This window comes from Squalius cephalus (genome assembly GCF_949319135.1).
Source record: "Squalius cephalus genome assembly, chromosome: 1".
NCBI lineage: Eukaryota > Metazoa > Chordata > Actinopteri > Cypriniformes > Leuciscidae > Squalius > Squalius cephalus.
The window spans coordinates 47942476-47962784 of record NC_137122.1 but is presented as its reverse complement, the minus strand read 5'-3'; the positions used below and the strand labels follow the sequence as shown (position 1 = coordinate 47962784).

General features: G+C 38.9%; 1 protein-coding gene across 14 annotated transcripts in view; it reads left to right on the top strand.

Annotated features, from left to right (window-relative positions):
- Window positions 1-20056, top strand: part of bptf (bromodomain PHD finger transcription factor) — a 32140-nt gene extending 12084 nt beyond the window's left edge. For 3 of the 14 annotated variants that reach the window (XM_079888890.1, XM_079888893.1, XM_079888884.1), the window contains exons 10-32: window positions 166-295; window positions 409-544; window positions 646-933; window positions 1097-2918; window positions 3737-3861; window positions 3950-4078; window positions 4219-4369; window positions 5713-5833; window positions 6080-6320; window positions 6598-6768; window positions 7826-7962; window positions 8050-8164; window positions 8415-8590; window positions 9207-9486; window positions 10392-11071; window positions 12341-12423; window positions 12654-12879; window positions 14237-14520; window positions 15560-15733; window positions 15827-16019; window positions 16803-16887; window positions 17144-17330; window positions 19412-20054. In XM_079888890.1, the coding sequence (XP_079745016.1) occupies window positions 166-295; window positions 409-544; window positions 646-933; window positions 1097-2918; window positions 3737-3861; window positions 3950-4078; window positions 4219-4369; window positions 5713-5833; window positions 6080-6320; window positions 6598-6768; window positions 7826-7962; window positions 8050-8164; window positions 8415-8590; window positions 9207-9486; window positions 10392-11071; window positions 12341-12423; window positions 12654-12879; window positions 14237-14520; window positions 15560-15733; window positions 15827-16019; window positions 16803-16887; window positions 17144-17330; window positions 19412-19448 (5971 nt within the window). In that variant the 3' untranslated portion in view covers window positions 19449-20054. Of the gene's footprint in view, window positions 1-165; window positions 296-408; window positions 545-645; window positions 934-1096; window positions 2919-3736; window positions 3862-3949; window positions 4079-4218; window positions 4370-5712; window positions 5834-6079; window positions 6321-6597; window positions 6769-7825; window positions 7963-8049; window positions 8165-8414; window positions 8591-9206; window positions 9487-10391; window positions 11072-12340; window positions 12424-12653; window positions 12880-14236; window positions 14521-15559; window positions 15734-15826; window positions 16020-16802; window positions 16888-17143; window positions 17331-18546 lie in introns of all 14 variants that reach the window. The other 11 variants (XM_079888892.1, XM_079888891.1, XM_079888888.1 and 8 more) reach the window with 10 other exon arrangements.
- The last annotated feature ends 253 nt before the right edge of the window (window positions 20057-20309 follow it).

Sequence of the window (20309 nt, the reverse complement as noted above, 5' to 3'; positions counted from 1 at the left end):
AATGCAGTAATATATTTCTGCACATTGTTCAAAATCATCCATTTTTTTACTTCAGCAAATTCTATGCTTGGAGGCTTTCCAAAAATGTACAACCAGTCACCTTTATGTCCCAGTTTTGGTGATCTCTCTTTTTCCTTTTTTTTTTGGTGCTTCATCTTTCCGCAGGTTTCATCGCATGACCTCTGTTGAACGGGAAGAGAAGGAGAAGGTGAAAAAAAGAGAGAAAAAACTAGAGGATGAAGAGACTATGCAGCAGGCCACATGGGTGAAGTACACTTTCCCCATCAAACACCAGGTACATCTGAACACTTGCTAGCTTGAGCGTTTTATTTGAACATTTTAAGAAATTACATCAGCTTCAACATTTGAGCTGAAGGCATTCAGTAACTGTTCAAACATATTCTGTAGGTGTGGAAGCAGAAAGGTGAGGAGTACAGAGTAACTGGTTATGGAGGTTGGAGCTGGGTGAGCAAGACGCACGTCCATCGCTTTTTCCCAAAGCTACCTGGAAACACCAACGTCAATTACCGGAAAGCAATTGAGGGTAAGCTGTTTGCTAGTACAGAATACTAGAAAATGTCCTAATCTGGGAAACAAAAAAGTTGTATTTGTCTGATAAAACACTTTTTTTTTTTTTTTTTTTAGCAGCTAAAACTGGAATGGACAATCAGGCATCTCTTTCAGAAACACCAAGAACTTTAGTTAAAACAGATGAAATTTCCTCTGAAAGTGTGCCTGAAAAGGATAACGTCCAGGACACATCCCTAGATTATTCTAAAGAAAAGCAATCTTTGGAGAAAGATCATGTGTTAAAAGATGAAGAACAAGATGAAGAAAAAGAGAATGAAACTGTTAAAGAGAAGTGTGATGAGAAAAATGAATCGGTGGAAGAAATGGACACCAGCACTCCAAACTCTGTAAATGATGAAAAAGGTATTTGCAAAGTTTTACTCTATCATTTCTGATGTACTGTCCTTGGTACGTAAAAAAGGGCTGTGAAAATGAAAAGCATGTATTGACTAGAATTTGAATGCGTAAAAATAGCTGCCTTGTAATGTGGAACAGTTGCTAATGAGTCTGTTTTTCATGGTTGTAGCTAACATCACAAATGCCTCATCCGATGCCTCTCCTTTGAAAAGAGAGCCTTCGGATAGTGAGCTGACGAAGGATAGTGCTCCAAATCAACCCCTGCAGTCCTTCTGGCATGATGTTGTGAACGTCAGTGAAGGCTTCTTGCTACGCACGGCATACAAGAAAATCAAGGCATCAAAACTTGATGGGCTTTTGGAGAGGCGGGTCAAACAGTTCACCATAGAAGAGAAGCAGAGGCTTGAGAAACTCAAGCAGGGAACCATGTCTAAATCCTCTACAGAAAAGATATTGGAAAACAAAGAGACAACCATTGCTGCTCAAGATCAAAAGATTAAGATTGAAGGAACTATCTCTGAAACTCCAAAGGCTAGACAGACTGAGGGAGTAGCGTGTCTAGTAATCCAAGAAAAAGACAATGTGGTCAAAAAGCTTGATTTTAACCAGGAGGAAGAACAGGCTAAGACAAACACTTCAGGACAGAAGAACATCCTGGATGTCAGATTAAATGACTCTGGTGACTTAGCCCCTAAAGAACATGAGCAGAAGTTGACAGAACCTGAACCCAAGACCGCCAGTAGGGTAGCAATGTCTGAGCTTAATGGAAACTCTCAAAGTCTGGATCAAAGCCTCAGCTTGAACGCTAAACCTGAGAAAACCGTTACAGACGTTACGTGCCCACCTGAAGACTCTGAGAGAAAGGACATCATTGAAAACAATGAAAATGACCTAGATGTAAAGAGAACTTTGCCTGTGCAAGTAAATGGGAAGGATGGTCCTGTTGACCCAGAATGTAAGACTTTGACTGATAATGTTAACACAAAGGAGCTAACCAATACTGTTGCAGAGGAGATTAAAGCAATATCACCAAAGGAACCAGTGAAGTCGCTATTGAATGGTGACGCCACTCAAGAGTGTCTTAACGAATGGACTAATAGCACGATTCCTCAGCTGAATTCGGATGAGGATAAAGGGGTTACCAAGCTTGATGCCGATTATACACCGCCTCAGAAAGTGGCCAAGTTGGAAAACAACACTGAAGAATCTATAGACTCCTCGGTTTCTTCCACTGTACCTGAACCTTCTTCTGTAGCTTCCGAGCCGAATGCAAGATCCGAGGTGCCTAGTCATAGCTCAAAGATAGAGCCAATGCAAGTTGAGGAGGCAAAGCCTCCTGTTCCTTCTCCCGTCCCTTCAGCGGAAGAGTCCAGCTTAAGTAGTGACCTCACCGAAAACAGCAGCAGCGTTAGCGAGACTACGACCGTCATTACTCAAGTCACGACAACTACAACCACAGTATCCACAGCGTCCCGCATGGTGCTGACCTCACGTGATGGTCTTGCTTCCAATAACGGGATCAGTACACCTGTACCAACAGATTCTAAGGTGGAGTCTACCAGCTCTGTTTCGACACTCTCCACTACCACTACCACTGTTACACAGGTTACAGACTCACCCCAGGAAGCTACTCTAACAAAAGAGTGTTTGACCACTGTCACAAAAACACTGACCGATACCATGTTGAGTCCTAGTGGTTCCACTGTAAAATCTATGACAGTGAGTCACGAATATTCCACCAGGGACAGGGTACGACTGTTAAAGTTCTCTCGCACCAAGAAAACGCGGTCCGGAACAGCCTTGCCCTCGTACCGCAAGTTTGTGACCAAGAGTAGCAAGAAGAGTATCTTTGTGCTTCCCAATGATGAGCTGAAGAAACTAGCAAGACGCGGTGGTATCCGTGAAGTTCCTATCTTCAACTATAATGCCAAGCCAGCCCTGGACATTTGGCCCTACCCATCCCCACGACCAACATTTGGGATCACATGGAGGTCTGTATTTTCACTTGATTTCCCTGTTTCATGTTGTCTTTCTAAACACCTGAATTAATTGATAAAGCAGTCATCGGGTAGAGGTGTCCATTCCTGCTCCTGAAGGGCCACTTGCCAGCAGAGTTTAGTTCTAGCACTAATCAAGCCGCTAAACTGAAGTATTAACTTTCTGTTCTATGGACAGGGATGATGCTTCAAATCTTGTGTCTTGTAAAGGAAGAGATGTGCCATCACTTCTCTAGGCAATCAGACTTGTGTTTTTGCCTTGTGTATAAGAAAATGAATGAAAATCATAACCGTATGGGACCAGAATTTCATCGAGACTTGGGGTGGGCTATTTTGACTTGGGCCAGTAATAACCTACCAATGTCCTACAACCACTGAGAACATTTTGGCAACCATGTTGCAGTGCACTAAAATCTAATTGGAACAACTTGGCAACTTTACTGCAATGCACTGGCAACCCCTTTAGTAGTTTTGGGGACAGGTTTAGCTTCAAGAACCTCTCACTTTTGTTCAGAGAATGTGAACTGGAATCTAGTTTATCTAATAAATCTACTAGTTTCCTAAAGGTATTTTGTAGCCTTTTCCTGAACTATTATGTTCTTGGTCCCAATTAGTGTTCAACTCTTTCCTCAAGGTTAATTTGGTGTCCAGAGGAGAGACCAGGATATTGATGCTAGCTGTCCATTTATGATCATTTTCAAGAGCAGTACTAGTCGCCAAAAGACCAAATAGGCTTATGAGATCTGCATTAATACCTAATTTTTTAAAAAACATTTCTGTAATGCTAATGAACTGGAGATTCTTTCATACAGATACCGACTCCAGACGGTGAGATCTTTGGCTGGAGTGAGCCTAATGCTAAGGCTACTTTGGGCCTGCCTCAGATGGGATGACATGTCTGTGAAACCCTCACCCACAGGAGGGACAACGCGAACAGGTTGGCGCTTAACCGCTTTAATATCACTTTGGCATTCATGAGGAACTTTAAAAAGCCAGTGCTCAACCATTTTTGTGTAACTTAACAGAGACATCTGACACTGATATCACCACCACGGAGATCATAAAGCGGAGAGATGTTGGTCCATATGGCATTCGTTCAGAGTATTGCATCAGGAAGATTATTTGTCCCCTTGGGGTACCTGAGACTCCCAAAGGTAATGGTGACTCAATGAGTCCTTATGCCAGGCAACCGATTAATCCATTGTTTTCAGACATGGATGGTTTTCTATAATGCAAGGCTAGATTGACCCGAAACACTGTTGATATTTGGTCTGTCCATCATTCCTTTGAGCAGAGACTCCCACACCTCAAAGGAAAGGTCTTCGTTCGAGTGCTCTGAGACCAAAGAAGCCAGAACCGGCTAAGCAGACAGGGCCTGTTGTGATCGAAACCTGGGTGGCCGAGGAAGATCTGGAACTCTGGGAGATTCGAGCCTTTACTGAAAGGTGGGAATTTCCTCTTTTTCCTGTTGTTTCTGTGAATTTGCACGCCTTCACAATGCAACATACTGATTCATTGGATACTCATCTGTCAAATAGGGGTGGGAATCTCTAGGCATCTCACGATTCAATTCGATTACGATTCAGGGGGTAACGATTATCGATTATTAAGGTTTTTTTTTTTTTTTTTTACTTACTTGGTACTTTTAAAGCAAAGTATTTATGATGACCCATAACAAACTTACTTCCAATATATTAATTTTATTAATAAAACAAATGGAAGTGATTTGGCAAGTCAACTGTAAGGTTACATTTGCCAGCATATGTCCCAACATTGCAAAGAACCAACAGGAAAATAAATGTGTGCCTTTACTAACAACATACTTGTAGTAAATTAATACAAACTTCAGCATATTCTGAATCTCTAGCATTTAATAATAGACTTCTAACCAACATCCTCTTGTTATTTCCAATGAGCAATATAATCCTTCAGACAAAAAACATTTTGCTGTAGCAAAATCACAAACAGTTTTCGTTCAAATATATAGAATGATGTACCAGCAGCTCTCATATAATGCTTGTGGACTTACGCATATTCTGAATAATTAGTAACATACAAAGCCGCTCTTATACACAACTAAATAATAAAGAGTTATGACTTGAAATGTTTGCTGTATACCACAATCAAAAACAGCTTATACAAAAAAAGTGAATGAACATCTGCAGAGAGCACAGTCAAAATGTAACTTTTTGTGACTGGCATTGCACATATTGCAGGGCAGTATAACGTACGTATAACAGATCGGTTTACAGCATATTGATGTGAAAACTAAACAATACAGAATGCAGCTCTCATACAAAAAATACTAAATAGGTCACAATGAAATTGCCAATTTTCCATACGTTAGCTTTTAACGAAGAGGGTGCCGTTCGAATTTGGCGATCAGCCATCATGCGTCTGTTATGTGCGCGTCTCTGTTGTGCACGCCACAGACTGTCCACGCACTGCACGTCCGCTTTAGAGTTCCGCCTTTTGCGTTCCGTCAATATTACGTTATTAGAAAGAAAACTTTTTTTTTTTTTTAGAAAATCGATTTTTGACATTTGTGAATCGATTCAGAATCGTCCGCATCGCGATGCATCGAAGAATAGATTTTTTTCCCCCACCCCTACTGTCAAACGCTCCATAAAATCTTTCTCTTGTGTGAAATTTATTGGATAAAGGACGGTTGTAGATAAGACATGAATATATACATTTTCATATATTATATTTTAACGATAATAAAAATGTAGAATGTTATTTCCTGTGGATGTTTACACAATTACCAATTTGTATGTTTGTATGACAGGGTTGAGAGGGAAAAGGCACAAGCGGCTGACCCAACTAAGGTTAGTGTGCAGAAGAAAGCAGAGGAGGTCAAGGCCCAATTGGAAGCTCAGCTAAAGCATCAGAGATTGGCAGCCCAGCAGGTGGGAATGTAGACATGTGCCCACCTGGGGCGCCCCTCTTAATCAGGGGCACAATGCTGAAAGAAATGAGTGTTCTTTCCAATGGGCCTTTTATTTGGTTGTTGCCATTAATGATCATTTAACTCTCAGATTGGTTGTGTGTGTTCTTAATTTTAATAATCTTGTTTTTGTCTAGTTTATTTATCTTATTTCCTAGTATTTTTGTTTATATTGTCATGGTAAATTTTTTTGATGATAATATTGCAGAAACGGTTGGAACAGCAAAAACCTAGCAGCACCAGCACCACATCCACCTTGACCAGCACCCCTACGACCCCTGGCACCACTACTCAGAAGGTGGTGTTGGGCTCTATTAGCGGTCAGGTAACTTCAGCGCCAAAAGTGGTAATGACCACCAAGCTGGGCTCTCCGGTGACATTCCAGCAAAACAAGAACTTCCAGCAGTCCTTTGCTTCCTGGGTCAAGCAGGGCCAACAGGGCAGTTCAGGTCAGTCTTTACAATGTTATGAGGATGCATGGTTAATTACAGTTCTTGATGACTTTTTATTTTAGATGTTATTGTAGTGTGTTTTTGCACGTCAGTGTATTTGATTGGAAATTAGCATACTTTATTTTATTATTCTTTTTGGGGAGCTTATTTATAGTGGTGTGTTTAGTGCTTGACATCGACGTTCGTTGTCCGTGGCGTACTTGGATGCAACCGCCGCTGTATTACCTGATTGAGATGTATGTGCTAGGGTGGTGATCAGACCTGTGTCTTGCAGTCTCTACCAGTTCGGTTGTGACTGTGGCGGCGAGTAGCGCCACCACGTCTGGGCAAACGTTCCACATCGCTGCTGCTGCGGGGTCGATGGCCGGCAGTGTCATCACCGCTAAACTACCTGTTCCAGCCAACAGCAAGATAGTCACAGTGAACGTGCCAACCACGCAAGGAGGTACGGCAGGCCTCCAACATCATTGGCATGTGATTTTTGTTTCAAGTTAGGCCTGCCTGCATGCAGATTCGCAGAGAGGCATAATATCGGCACCATATTCTTAAATGACGTTTATTTTTTACTTCGTTTCTAATGATAAACGGCATACCGTGTGCATGGGTCACTTAATGCAGCCTGTTAGTTATCTAAAAGGTTGTTCAGACTGGCAGCAGTTTGCTGCAAAAAAGCAGCTGAAAGTCACTGAGTTGAAGGAAACATTCATTTTAATTGCTGTCATTGTGAACATCCTATAAAGTTTGGTACAAAGCTCAACGTCCTTTTTACGGCTTCAATTTCAATTCAGTTGGTTGTCATTGTTTAGCATTGTCATTGCATAATACAAAGGATTTCTTTCTTTCTTTTTTTGTGCCAATTTGTTTGGTTTTCTGTTTGGAAAACACTTAAACTTAATATTCCAAGTCAAATATTCTTATTCTGATATCAATACACTACCGTTTAAAAGTTTGGGGTCAGTGAGTTTTTTTTTTTTTTTTTTTTTTTTTTTTTTAAAGAAATTAATACTTTTATTCAGCAAGGATGCATTAAATTAATCAAAAGTGACAGTAAAACATTTTTAATGTCAGTTAAAGATTTACATTTCAAATAAATTGTGATCTATTCATCAAAGAATCCTGAGAAAATATATGATATATAAATAAAATATTAAGCCGTTTTGATATTGATGCTAATAAGAAATGTTTCTTGAGCATTAAATTATCATATCAGAATGATTTCTGAAGGATCATGTGACACTGAAGACTGGAGTAATGATGCTGAAAATTCAGCTTTGCATCACAGGAATAAATTACACTTGAAAATATCTAAATAAAAAATTTAGGTTTAAAATTTTTCACAATGTTACTGTTTTTTAGTATCAAATAAATGTAGCCTTGGTGAGCATAAGAGATTTTTTCCAAAAACATTTAAAAATATTACCAACCCCAAACTTTTGAACAGTTTTGTATCCATGTAATGCAGTACTCTTGGAGCAAACTATATCTACTCATTGTCTCAACAGGTTTGGTACAGGTACAGCAGAAGGTGGTGGGCATCATTCCATCAAGCACAGCGGCCACCGCACAGTCCTTCCCTCCATTCCAGCCCCGTACAGCCACCATCAACATCAGACCCAACACAACCACCTCCACGCAGCAGGTATGAACGCTCACTAAAATGATCCACTCTGGTCAACTCTACATTTGTGTTCCTGCAATAATGTTTCATTTACTCGTTTATGCCCAGGTCCTTACGGCTGGAACCGCTCTACGACCAGGGATGACTGTGATACGCTCTCCCCTGCAACAGGCCACCACCCTGGGGAAGACTATCATTCGCACACCCCTGATGGTTCAGCAAGGTATTCTCAACAAGGATTTGTCCTGGAAATTTGTTTTTAACATTACTTTTAATGGGTTTCTGTAGGAAAGTAGAGAAGAGACGTGGTCTCATTTAATTAGTGGTCATTAAACCAACATATTTGACAGCAGAAGGCTACATTGTGACCATGTGGTGTCCACAATAACTTATGCCCAACTCTGTTGAAGACACCAAAGTTTTCTAAATCGTTTCTGAAACTTCAGAGTGTGATTGTGATTTATATCACACAGGTCAAGTGCAGCAGCCAGTGCAAACAAGTGTGGGCACTCAGGTGGTGGGCACTCCTCCTCGCCTCTCCACTCCAAATCAACCCCAGACCCCACAGACTGCCTCTTCTCCCCGACCACAGCAGGGTCAGGTCAAACTCACTCTGGCCCAGCTCACTCAGCTCACCCAAGGGGCTCAGGTTTGTACCAGTTTTAAATCAGCATGCAATGCAAATGGACCTTTATTTACTTCCTTTATCGCATATTTTAATGTTCTTATTGTGCCCTGTTAATCTGTGCACATTATAGAGCGCTGCAGTGATGTAGTCAGCATCACCCTGGTTCCACTGACAAAAACCCAATAGGTTTTTCCTATTATTGCAGAAAATAAACTCTGACCAAACAAAAGTTTATGATTCCTATATGTTTTGTTCATTATGATAATCTTCACAAATGAACACAACTTTTAGGAATTTTGAAGTGTAAATCCGCAGAAGTAAAAAGCTAAACGAAGACTATTAAAGAACTACAACACGGTCGCATGACTTCAACATCACCAAAACTAACCTTCCAACATCTCTTTTAGTCTTTATTTAAAAAAAACAAAAACAAAAAATAAAAAAAATAATAAAGTTTGAGTTAGAATAGCTTGCAGACTAGTAAGTAGATGTTTTCCTGTTAGTTGTAATGATGTTTAATGTCCCCAAAAACTTCTGTAGTCGCATTTAGCCACTTGTTAGCTATTGCCTTTTTTAAGACAAGGTTATTGATTAATGTTACTTACTACTGAAATAAACTTGCACTTTTGCTCTTCAGGGAGGGAACCAAGGGTTGACAGTAGTGATCCAAGGGCAAGGTCAGACCACAGGCCAGCTGCAGGTCATTCCTCAGGGGGTGACGGTCATCCCAGGGCCCGGTCAGCAGCTCATGCAGGCTGCCATGCCCAATGGCCAAGTCCAGCGTTTCTTGTTCACACCCATGGCCCCTGCACCAGTGTCTGCCCCCGCAGCCCCCGCCATAACGACCTCATCAGGCGTCCCAGCCACAGCTGCACCAGCTGCCGTCACCAGCACAACTCAAGCACCCATTCAACCAGGTGAGACTTTATTATTTATTAGACACTTCTATCTTCACACAGCATCAGTATGGAACTTGTCTGGCAATGTTACATCTTCTTAAGCCAGCAAAACGCAGAAGCTGATTTAACCTCAACCAACCTTAAAAAAAAGTTTACTAAATTCTCTGATGACACTTGAACTTCCTGCACAGATTACCTATATGCCTACAAGCTTTGTCAAATTCTGAATATTTGAAACTGTTTCATTACTCATTTTCTGCAGTATCGATACAGTAAAACCAGCTGCGATTTATCACTCTCGCTTCTTAAATCTCTTTCACACACACCTCAGTGTGTATTTTAAATATGTAGTCCGTTGCGCTGCATGTTTCAGAATGAAACGAGTCACTGTGTTCACAGCTCATGATCTGGTGTTTTCAGTGTCTCGGAGAGTCTCGGTTCACAGTAAATGTACCAAACTCCAACTCTTCATGTTCATTGTGCTCCATTTACCCTTTTCCACATTCACATTATTTCCAACATTTCTGTGGACTGATTATACAACATTTCACACAGTTTTGTAATAAGAAGCTTTTGTAAACCTGTTGTCACAGACATTTAAAGGTCTCCTTGTAGTTTTCTGACCAAATAAAATTTGTTAAAAAAAAAATGTGTAAGTGATCAATTGTGTGACAATACAGCACTGGCCCTGTTGTATCGAAGTTCCTATATCATGGCAAAACTAATACCATGTATCATGAAAATCACAAATGCCCTTTTTTGTGTTACTTTTTTTTTTTTACTTGTTTTGAATATTTTAGCTTTAGCATCGTAAACTTAAGTAGATCGTAGAACCAGTGGCACCAATGGTCTCTATGATCAGCTTTGCTCACAATGCTTCTGAGTGTTTTAAGTTCCAATATATTTTCTCTCTCTTTTTCTAGCTACTCGTCTTGCTCCACAGCCCCAACCTCCAACCACACTTCCTCCCACATCATCTCTCCCTCCATCGCAGCCAGTCCAGCACATACCCACCACGGTCCCAGCCGCAATCGTTCCCCAACCGACTCCACCTCTACAACCCCACCCGCCCGTACAGCTCCGACCTCAGCCCCAGGTCCTTCCTCAAACATCAGTCCCGCCCCCTACATCTGTACCTGTACCTGTCCCTGTCCCTCAGATAGCACAGGTGACAGCCACCGCACCTCCACAGCAGATCACCACCATCCCTGTCACCCAGACCACCGTTACCAAAGTCCAGCCCCAGATCCAGCTCCCCCCGCAGCTCCTCAGCGTCCCCGGGCTCCAGCAGCAGGTCATCTCCCACATCCAGAGTCAGGTAGCGGCCCAGATTCAAGCTCAGGTCCAGCAGGCCGGAACCACAGCCGGGATGCCCCAGCAGATCAAACTGCAACTGCCCATTCAGATCCAGCAGCAGGGCGGAGGGCAAGTCCAAGCGCACCAGATCCAGAATCTGGTGACCATCCAGACGGCCAGCGTACAGGAGCAGCTCCAGCGGATCCAGCAGCTCTGCGAACAGCAGCAGCAGAAGAAGAAACAGCAGGAGGCCAAGAGAGAGCAGGCCCAACAGCACGTCAGCCAGAGCGACCTGATACAGAAACAGGTCAGGAAACTAATATGACTCAAGTTGTTCCACAGTTTCACTGAGTTGGATAAATATGACATTAAGAAAGATGGGGTATTATGTAAACTTTAGGCTACTTTAGGTCGCACCGCAGCAGTATACGCTTGTTTGTGATTTGAGTGTTAAACATGGTTCTGTTCAAATGAGAATTTTGATCTGAAATTTATAGAATTTGCAACTAAATTTTGAGAGTGAGTTGGCTTGATATTTGCTATAATTTCTCACTATGGTCAGAGGCATTACCCATGAATGAAGTCAGACTACGTTGTTATGCATGTGTGAATGAGCCTTATTTGATTAAAACTTAGTTGATTGATATTTAAATTAGAGGCAAATTTTATTATTGTAATTTTAATTCTTATTGGTAGCAATGAAAGTTTAATTTCATTTCTTTAAAATGTCTCATCTTATGTAATATTTCAGACAACTTTATTGATCCCAAGGAACAATTTAGTTTTGGGAATTAAACAAGTAACAAAAAACAACACCAAATTCAATAACACAAATATGGGAATATGTACCTAAAAATAATGCATAATATTGTTCATACATATAATGGACAAATTGTAATAAATATTACAATAAACTATATATATATATATATATATATATATGACCAAATAAAATATAGCATTGTCCATATTTTTTGGACAACATATTATTATTATTATTATTATTATTATTTAAAGAAAAAAGTTTTCAGTATGTTTCCTGAAAATGTAATCACTAAAAATGACTATTGTTAATTTCGTTAATGAAATCTATGAATAAAAATGTTCACTGACGATCTTTTTTTTTGAGACGATGATGAGACGACACCAACGTCATTAAACGATTACTGTGACTATATCAACATGCAATATCGTTGATGAAAAAAAGAATGAGACTAAAATGTAGTTAAAAAAATAAAATAACTTTTTTGTCAAATAAAAGACAAAACCTAGTATTTTTACTTAATATTTGCAATTTGGTGCGACCCACTTTCAACAGCTTTTCTCAGAAATCGCTTACTGCACCTTTTAACATATGTAATTAAATCTGTATATATGTATATATTGAATAAAACGCAAATTGGGTATTTTAAACTTGCACTTACCCTGTTTTGCAGTTGAATGTGTTGAATTTACTAGGAAATATGTGACATTACAGAAGTTAGCATCTTTATTGATGCTGTTTGATGTTGTTTTGAAACTTTTCCATCTGTATAGAGAGTTAAAACATCTTAAACACACTCTATTTTTCGCTTAGGTGGCTCAGAAGCAGAATGTGGCCATAGAGCAGTTAAAGCAGAAGAAAACCATGACTCCTGCTGAAAGAGAGGAGAACCAGAGGTAAACACGGTCAATCTCCATTTTTCCTTTCCAAGTTATTAAAATTATAATGACATTCGGGATTTTAAATTCCAACAAACATGAAGCGTTATTCCAGTCTCATTATATTTGTTACATGTGCACCACAGATAAACCATAAGCCACTGAAGCCGTATTTATGGAGTAGAATAGACTGGCATTAATCAACCAAATCCATTGTTTGTTTGTTTGTTTTTTGTCTGTCTGGGCAGAATGATTGTTTGTAACCAGGTGATGAAGTTCATCCTGGATAAAATCGATAAGGACGAGAGGCAGGCGGCCAAAAAGAGGAAACGGGAGGAGTCTGTGGAGCAAAAGCGCAGCAAGCAGAACGCTAGCAAGCTGTCGGCTCTGCTCTTCAAACACAAAGAGCAGCTCAAGGCTGATATCCTGAAGAAAAGAGCACTGCTCGATAAAGAACTACAGCTGCAGGTGCAGGTGAGAGGAACAGGAAGTGCGGAAACTTTACTGTTTCGCACTGATATGAGAGTTTGAGTTAATCCAAGATGTGTGTTGGGGTTTCTAAAGAAATTAACTTTTGAGCAAGGATGGAATAAATTGATCAAAACTGACAGTAAAGACTTTTATGTTACACATGATTTCTACTTCAAATGAATTCTGTTCTTTTGAACAAAATGAAGAACATTTCACTGTTTCCAAAATTATTAAAGGAGAACTCCGGTCAATTTTAACATTGAGCTCATTTTTTTGTAAATTTGGAGTGCTGTCAATACAGAGAACAACGACAAAAATCGGTGTTGCCTACACCGAGTTATCCTCTTTTTAAAATTTGCACCCTGTTGACTTCAATGGGGCAAGTTTTAAACCTGCTTTTAGCGTCTTAACATCCTTGATGTGTCATTACAATACCTGTATTTACATCCTGTTTTCGGTCGAAGGCCATAGTAATCGATTGTCGAGTTCACGCGCATTGGTTTAGTTACCTATGATCACGCGCGTGAACTCGACAATCGATTACTATGGCCTTCGACCGAAAACAGGATGTAAATACAGGTATGAGCGCTGGCTGAATTAACATCATTTTTATTCATATCTTTCACATCTACTGCAGTCAGATTCACCCGTGTTCACTCTGAAGGAATCACTCACATTGGCTGTGCACTTGTAATGACACATCAAGGATGTTAAGAGGCTAAAAGCAGGTTTAAAACTTGCCCCATTGAAGTCAACAGGGTGCAAATTTTAAAAATAGAATAACTCGGTGTAGGCAACACCGATTTTTGTCGTTGTTCTCTGTATTGACAGCACTCCAAATGTACAAAAAAATGAGCTCAATGTTAAAATTGACCGGAGTTCTCCTTTAAGCAGCACAACTGTTTTCAACATCGATAATAATCAGAAATGTTTCTTGAGCACCAAATCGTCATATTAGAATGATTTCTGAAGGATCATGTGACACTGAAGACTGGAGTAATGATGCTGAAAATTCATCTTTGCTTCACAGAAATAAGTATAAGTATATAAATAAGTATATATATATAAAAAAATTATTTTACATTGTAATAATACCACAACATTACTGTTTTTCCTGCATTTTTGATCAAATAACTTCAAACTTTTGAAAGGTCATGTACACTTACTAATGACTGTTTCGCGGCGTTTATGACAGCACTTAGCATTGAGAATCTGGCAATGAAGACGCATGCTTTCATTTCTCACGCGCATCTCAGCTTTACTCGCACACACTCTGTTCACACCACATCAGTGTTGCCAAATAGACAGCTGAAGCTGCACGCCATATGCTGAGGCATTTACATACTTCTTTTGATTGCAGGAGGAGTTGAAGCGGGATCTCATTAAACTCCGGCGAGAGAAGGAGAAAGCTCAGGCTGCGGCGGCTCAGGCTGCGGCGGCTGTCAGCGCACACGTGCACAGCGGTCTCTCCTCGTACGCGCCCACGGTCACCTCACCCTCCGCCGCACACAAACGCAAGCGGGACGAGGAGAGAGACGCCGCCTCCAAGTCCAAACGCAAAAAGATGATCTCCACTACCTCAAAGGACAACAAGAGGGACATCAAGTTATACTGCGTCTGCAAGACGCCCTACGACGAGTCTAAGTACGAGACCTTTACTGTCCTCTGGTTTTAGGGGGACATTTTGAGACATTTAAACTAGAAGTTCACATTTTTGGCTTAAAATATAAACGTGCAATAAGGTTTTAAAAAGAAACATCTATTTGCCATTTGTTTTTATGTGTTAGGATTTATTTATTTATTGTAATTGCACTATTATGTGTATTTTGACATGAAAATATTAACATAAGGTTACAGTTTATTTGAATGTGTCATTGTTACAATGTAATTATTTAAGTACTGGGTAAGATTAATTACGGCAACATGTACTTACTATAGGGTTAGGGTGGGATTAGGATTTGGTTGAGGGTTAGTTGCATGTATTTATGCATAATTTACTGTTATTACTATGGTAAGTACATGTACCAAACATACAATAAGATTTTAAAACAAAACAATACACCTATTTATTAAGGTTTTTTTTTTTTTTTTTTTTTATCTGTTAGTAATTATTATTTATTAATTTTGTTTTATTTAGTAACACTAGTATTTTGGCATGAAAATATAAACATACAATAATATTTTAAAAGGCAGAAATAAACCTATTTATCAAATTATTTATTAGTTTTCTTTAATTACACTGAGATTTTTGGCATGAAAACATACTATAAGATATTAAGGAAACATTTTTGCAGAGAATTATTAATTCTCTAAATATATTAATGTAAAATTAATTTTGTGCATCGGACTTGATATGAATACATCTGGTGTAAAAGGATATTATACTTTGTGGATATTTTATACTTTTGTTTTGTGTAGTTATACTTTTGTTTTGTGTAGTTATACTTTTGTTTTGTGTAGTTAGTTTCTTTGGTTTACTTTGAGCAGCAAAAAAATCTTTAAGAAAATGATTTCAATTTATTACTTGGTTTGAACATTTATCAGAGAAAAATGGTTAAACCTCATATTTAGATTTGACATATTTTGCAACTACTATGTAAGAGAATTCAAATATAACTGGTTTTGAAAGATGAAGATCAAAGGGATGTGATATCAATCTAATGTTGGTATGTTCTTGACTCAGGTTCTACATTGGTTGTGACCTCTGCTCTAACTGGTATCATGGCGAGTGTGTGGGCATCACCGAGAAAGAGGCGAAGAAGATGGATGACTACATCTGTTCGGAATGTAAACGAGCTCAGGAGGGCAGCACAGAGGAGCTCTACTGCATCTGCAGAACCCCATACGACGAGTCGCAGTAATCATGCTTCTGCAGTTTCATCGCATTTATTTCCAAAGGTACACGTTGGGATCGTGCTTTCTGACATGATTGTGCCTGCTTCTGCTTTAGGTTCTACATAGGTTGTGATCGCTGTCAGAACTGGTACCACGGGCGCTGTGTGGGCATCCTACAGAGCGAAGCCACACACATCGACGAGTATGTGTGCCCGCAGTGCCAGTCTACGGAGGACGCCATGACGGTCCTGACGCCACTCACAGATAAAGACTATGAGGGGCTGAAGCGAATCCTGCGCTCCTTACAGGTTTGTATGAAAACAAATACGGTTTCATGGCTGTTTTGAATTTTTGAGCTGGTGTTTTGTTTGGAATGGAACACAATCCAAATTTGTATGATTGGTACATGCATTGTTCCCTACAATTTTAACCCTAATTGTGGTTAGGTTAGATAATCATCACAAAAGGAAGTGATTGTGTTGTTGTAATCGGATTCACCTTTGCCGCGTACAATCACACCTGTGTGATTGGAACGTTCCTCATTTGATTAACTGCTCAATTCAAACGTGCTTTGGCTGGCGCCGAGCCGGAGACTGACACCCTCTGCGCTTGTCATATATCACAACTAGTCAGTGTTTTCAATCACGTAATATAATTTGTCAACCTGTTTTATTTATATCAGATACACTTTGTGCAGGTAATTATAAAGTTTGCTCTATTCTTCTCCTAGTTCACCGGTCACTTGTGTATTTCGGGAGAGATTGATGAATTTACGGGTTGTGAATCCGACTGATACGATTCTCTGAACTTCAGCGCAAACTAACATGGCGGCGCTCATCGTGCGTCTAACGTGATCATTAAAAAGGAGTTTAAACAAAGAAACACATTCACTTACATATATTTGAGAATCAGAATATCAGTTTTTGAATATTTTGAATAAAAAAGGAAAAATTAAATAAAAGCTATGCATCAGTCATGCATGCGGTTTCCATTGATTTCCATTGATTTCCATTGTAGGGTCATCAATTATAATGGAAGTTATTGGGAACAAATAAATTGTATAATAATTGTAAATGTTTCCTGTATGTTAGTCCCATAAGATGGCGTGGCCATTCCTGGAACCAGTGGATCCGAATGATGCTCCAGATTATTATGGGATCATCAAGGAACCGATGGGTATGAGTTTTTCTTCCTGCTTTTTCTGTATGACCAGAATCATTTTGACTTGTAATAGAGAATATTATACATTTTAAAAGACGTAGTTCCTAAATTATTATACTGTATTATATATCATTATTTTATAGATGACTTGTGAACAATATTTTGAACAATTTGCACCAATTAGATTGATCATATATTTATTTTTAATCATACATCTATTTTTTAGTAATTGATTTCATTATTTTCCCCTTCGTGTTCCTGTTATCTTCAGACCTCTCTACGATGGAGGAGAGGATACAGAAACGCTTTTACAGCAAACTCACAGAGTTCGTAGCGGACATGACCAAAATCTTCGACAACTGCCGCTACTACAATCCCAGCGACTCGCCTTTTTACCAGTGTGCTGAGTTCCTGGAGTCTTTCTTTGTACAGAAACTCAAAGCTTTCAAAGCAAGCAGGTAACGTCTGCTCCCACACATGCAATAGAGCAGCATAGGATGTTGTTAGGATATTAGTGTACCCAAACTTAAAGTTTTGTCATTCTCTCACCCTCATGTTGTTGCAAACCGACATCACTTTATGACCAATACCCATTATTCTAATGTTTGGGTGTCTCATAACTCTTATGCTGAACTGATTTTAATCGTTTTTTTCCCGTACTTTTCCAAACTAATAAATGATTAAAAACTATAATTTAGTGTTGCACGATGTATCGGCCGGTTGATCAGGGCCAATTATATCCTGTCAATCAAAAGGGGGTGGGAAAAATGTGTCAAACTGCAGCTCATAGTGTGTGTGAAGAAAATCTCTATTGTGTTGAATTTAGGGCTGTCGAAGTTAATGCGACAATAACGCATTAACAGTTTTTTTTTTTTTAAAAAGCGCCATTAAAGCATGCTCTATTCGACACTATGAATCAAGCCAGGGTTGCCAGATCTGCGGTTTTTCACTACACCAAACATTATTTATAGCGCGCTTCCTATCCAATAATTGCAAACAGCTTTGTTACTTCTGATAAGAAGTCTCAGCTTTCAAATTCTGTCCATTTTATCACAAATTCAAACAATAAATGTGTTATCTGTGGTATCTATACTATAATTACTGTAGTACCATAGTATGCAAAATAATGTTTTCTATGTTCATCTTTGTTTTAATTAAGCTACATGGTAATTATCCAAACAATACATTAAATGTGTTACATTGACCAATCAAATGATGTAAAGAACTGTTTACCGAATCTAAATTGTGAATATCGGTTAAAACGGTCAAACCGATTACAAACGGCTGCGTTACAGTGGTTTTACTACAGGTAAAAGAATGTTCTTAGGTGTTGCCATACTATTAGTTTTTCCATACTAAATTTGTCACTGTAGTTTGCGCTAGTGTTGATTTTCACAATTTTCCTTTATCTTTTCCATTGCATTGGCTTCCATACATCCAGTTTTGTCTTGTGCCTGCTTATCTTGTCTTTGTTCACTTTGTTTTTCACTCTATGAATTATTCTGCTTTGAATATATTTTTAATTCAGAGGCTGTAGTCATCATCTAACCTCTGATTTCTCTGTCTGGCATTTCATCCTCATATTTCTGTAGTACAGTATGCTGATAACATAACTTTTTGTGTTTGTGCTTCTTCATGCATGTCATTCATACAACCCATTGTCCTTTCTTGCAGATTGTGATGTCATAAGTCATAGTGGCTGAAGGGGCGGAGTCATTCTTTATTAGAGAATCATGGAACTTGCTGTTTTATTAACAGCGGAAACCGGTGTACATTTAAGTGAAAACTGTTTGGAGAATGAAAAACTTGTCAAAAAAGCCAAAACTCCAGTGAAGCCTTTGACAATCAGAGAGCGGCAGCCATGTTGAAGCACTGTGAACACACAAAAAATCAAGGGAAATGCTGTCTGTGCATTTTTGAACCTGTTTTTTTTTTTGTTTTTTTTTGTTTTTGTTTTCCCCATTACGTTTGCTGGTCACATGATGTTATTTATGATGTTTATGGATGCATGATCATATTTATCACGTGGATTGGCTGATTAAAGACATTTTAAGACTTCTGTTCAGTTTTATTGTAATGTGCTTAACAACATGTTTGTTTCAGCTGGTTCGCTGATCTGTCCAGGTTTTCATTGAGAGGACTAATGAACTTGCTTGATTTATGCGTAGTTTTTGCAGAATGCATATGTGCAAATGTTGCGCAGAATCTACACGGTTTCAGTTGGCTTTAAAATAAAGTGAAATAAAGAGTTTTAAATCCTTTTATTAGGAAGTTGAAATAAAGGACCATGCTTTCAAAACAAGTTTAAATGGTATGTTTTTTTGTTGTTTTTCATCTCTTCTAAATTGAATCTGACACCAGCACCAATTTAAACGACTGAAAGTCATTCCCGGTGTATTACACCAACATGGCTGCCATTCCTTTAACCCCTGAGGCTATTTTTCTGTTTCCATGCTTCATTTTCCTTTTGTCTCGTTTTATTTGTGAATATTCAATAAAACCAAAGGGCTCTTAACCTCATTCTCTCTGTATTCTCTAGGTCTCATAACAACAAGCTACAGTCGTCAGCCTCATAGAATACAACCACATGCTGTTCTAAATAAACTTTGAACATTTAATTCAAGATGGAACTCTATCCCAGTCAGCCAGCATCGCACATAGCCACAGCGTTTGGTGGAATATTGGACATAAAATGCTGTGGGTTTGGATCAAGAATGGACGGTTTACATTTTTGATTGTTAAAGCAATGAGTTTTGACTGGGATCATGCTCTCCTAAAGGATTTCTTTGTGGATTAAATGCCTACAAAAATGTTTTTGTGAGTTTTTAAAACCCTTCGGAACCATGTTCACATTACCCAGGACAGCAGGAGTCTATCATGGGTGCACCTGTTGGTTTTTTCCCCTTCATATGATTCAGCATACTACTACAGAAGTGGAATGTGGACGCAATCGGCTAATTGGTTTTTAAGCAATGGGGTAGCACAGGTTACCTAAAATAAGGAGGTGTTGCTTTAAGAATGCGTTGAGGACTGATGAAAGTGCTAGTTGAGAAGGTTTCCTGTTTGTATAACTTGTCTTTAACTATTTTTTTTTTTTTTTTTTTTTTGTATTACAACTGAAGAAATATTGATGTATATGAAACAAATAAATGGAGGGGACAGGATTCTCTCTTCTACATTGATTAAGATGTCTCTATATTCTCTTCATTTGAAAATTAATAACACTAATGTGATCCTCAGTACACCTAAAGAATCTGGCCATTTAGATTTGAAATTCATATTTTTTCTTTTAATTGTGTGTACGTAAATGATCTAACACAATAATATTAATATTAATATTAATATTTTGTCTAGATAATTGTGTTAAAAGGCACAAAATGAAACCACACATATTTTCTCATGTTTATAGTTAAGGATATGCTTTGTTATATTTTTAT